Genomic DNA, 2,487 nt, shown 5'->3' on the forward strand with positions numbered 1-2,487 from the left:
TACGGACTCGCCGACATATTCGTAGCTATATCGGTAGAGTACGACGCTACGGATAAGGTCCCTAATTAAATCTAAAATAGATAGGATATAAGTAAAAGCTCGATACTACTAATATACTTACTCTAAGACCTAGGTCTTAAGGCCCTTTTCGTAAGAATTCTTACTCTACTAGCGTAGGAGGACTTTAGAGCCTTAGTGGCTCGGGAGTAGAGAACGTACTTATATTATTACGCCTTCGTACGCCTTTATATCCTACCTAGTAGCTACTTAGCTAGCTTCTCTAGACTACCGAAGCTAATAGCCTTCGACGTCTTAAACGTATTCTAAAGATCTCCCGCGGGCTTCGGGTCTAGCTACTCGACATCCTTACGGCCTCTCGTTATTTTACGATCGATTAGTACCGTATTCTAGCTAGCTTCTAGCGTACCTACGACATCTTTATCGTACTTATCGCTAACGTATACCTTCCGCTACTACTCCGGATCGCGGTCGGCTTTAGACACTCCGCCCTCTCCGTCTAGCTTAGTCTATAGTACTTCCTCCGCGGTAGTAAAGATTCGCTTATCCGGCTTCTAGTGTCCGATATCGTAGGACATTACCGAGAAGTTAGCGTTATCTTACTAGCTAGTTACTAGTATGTTCTCGAATTTAGTACCGTATTATATAGGGCTGATCTATATACCTTAGGATATAAGGATATCGGGGACTCGATCGTCGGAATTAGTAATAACGGCTATAAGAACTCTAGTATCGCTCGCTTTATACGACTCGTATAGCTATCGTATTACCGAAACCGTATCCTTATATAGACAGTACCCTTTATCGTACTAGAAGCGTTATAGTAGCTTTAGTACGAGTTCTATCGGCATCTTCTACTTCTCTCCGAGTAAAGGGGCGAATGTACTAGTAATAATCTATACGAGAATTAGTTACTTACGTTATAAACGGTATAACCCTACTTTTATATATTCCCCTACTACTTCTTAGAATCTATACCCTTCGCCTTCCTAAGATTCGGATTCTCTCTCGCCTCCTACTTAAACGCCTCCTTAAAAGACCTTCCTATATCCCTACTACTAAAGCCGCTAAGTCTAAGTACTTTTGCTACTTCGGTATACTATTACGGGACTAGCTAGCGGGGCTTAAAGAGAGTACCGAATATATCGAAACATAGGAGTAAGTTCTTAGGAGGCATGTCTCATAATGCCGCCGGGTCAGTCGATTGCTTATATTTCACCGGGTAGCTATTAAGTTAGAGAGTCGTTTTGAGTGTTTTACTAAGTTCTTAGGTAGGAATTTTAGTAATAAGGCTAGATAGTAGAGCGTAATATTACTTATTAGTAGTGTAGTCTATTAGAGCTTTAGGTCTTGTTTATAGCTAATATAGTACGAGACGAGATGTAATATTATTAATAGAACGCTAGTATAAATACCTAGTAGACTCGGCTTCCTCGATCGTTACGTTAAACTGCGACGTTTTAAACAAAATATTATATTAGGTAATAATAAAACGCTTATATATAGTAATATATATACCAAAGTGCTCGCCTATATATACGTTATTAAATACGTGCCTCAAAATACTATAACGTACTTCACTACCGAGCGGGCTATACTACCGAGCGGGCTACTTTTACTAAGAACTATACTACTTCTACTTTACTTACGACGGTATCTTAATACGACGACATCCTATAGAATCGTTACTAGGAGGACAATTCCTCTCTAGATTCTTCGCTATCTAGCGAGTCTACTTAATAGGTACGTACGTTATACCCCGACTCGCTATATCGCTTATAGCGTCGTAGCCTTAGTACTAGCCGAATACTATCTAGCGACTCTCTACTTACTTCCTACCTCCTAGTATCCTCTAGAGGTATTAATTACGACGCCTTATCAAAGGTTAGAGACCCTCTAGACTAAATATACTTGCGCTTTCGTGCTTTCCGCTATATAAGGGCCTCGTTAGACTTACGTAGCTTACTAATCTCGCTTTATATAAGAGCTATCTAATACGCTATCTCTCTACTCCCTCTCTATTACCCTATTAAACAACCTTCCTCTTTCTACTACGCCTTTCTGAACCCGTAACGACGCTCTAAGACGTAATGACACCTATTATAAACCCTGTCTCGTCGAAGTTATAGGTGTCCTAGTTAAGGATACTATACTTCTCCTTTATATTACGTATAAATAAGAACTACCTCTCGATAACGTCTAGATCTTCTATTATAGCTCGCTAACGATCGTATCTACGTATTATACGAACCTTTAGCTCACGATACCGCCTAATAAACCTGTCTATCTAATTAAGACTAGCGGGCTTAAGACCCTTCTCTTATAGTAATGAATCGGCTATTACTCGTATACTAGCCTTTAATAGCGGGAAACCTCTAAGTTCTAGCTCGAGTATATACTCAAGTATTACCCTCTCTTCTAGCTCTATAAGCTTCTTCGAATTAGGCTCGTAGTTACCCCGAGGAGGTC

The 2,487-nt window shown here is 40.0% G+C and overlaps 1 protein-coding gene across 1 annotated transcript; it reads right to left on the minus strand.

The window, feature by feature from the left end:
- Positions 1–263: 263 nt before the first annotated feature.
- Positions 264–1,195, minus strand: CLAFUR5_06784 (uncharacterized protein; the record flags this gene model as incomplete). The annotated part of the gene is made up of 7 exons (XM_047905932.1): positions 264–323; positions 417–470; positions 537–572; positions 708–753; positions 877–903; positions 1,038–1,107; positions 1,138–1,195. 7 exons carry the CDS (start codon positions 1,193–1,195, stop codon positions 264–266), a joined length of 351 nt encoding a protein of 116 aa, XP_047762977.1.
- Between the last annotated feature and the right edge of the window lie 1,292 nt (positions 1,196–2,487).

This window comes from Fulvia fulva, chromosome 6 (assembly GCF_020509005.1).
Source record: "Fulvia fulva chromosome 6, complete sequence".
NCBI lineage: Eukaryota > Fungi > Ascomycota > Dothideomycetes > Mycosphaerellales > Mycosphaerellaceae > Fulvia > Fulvia fulva.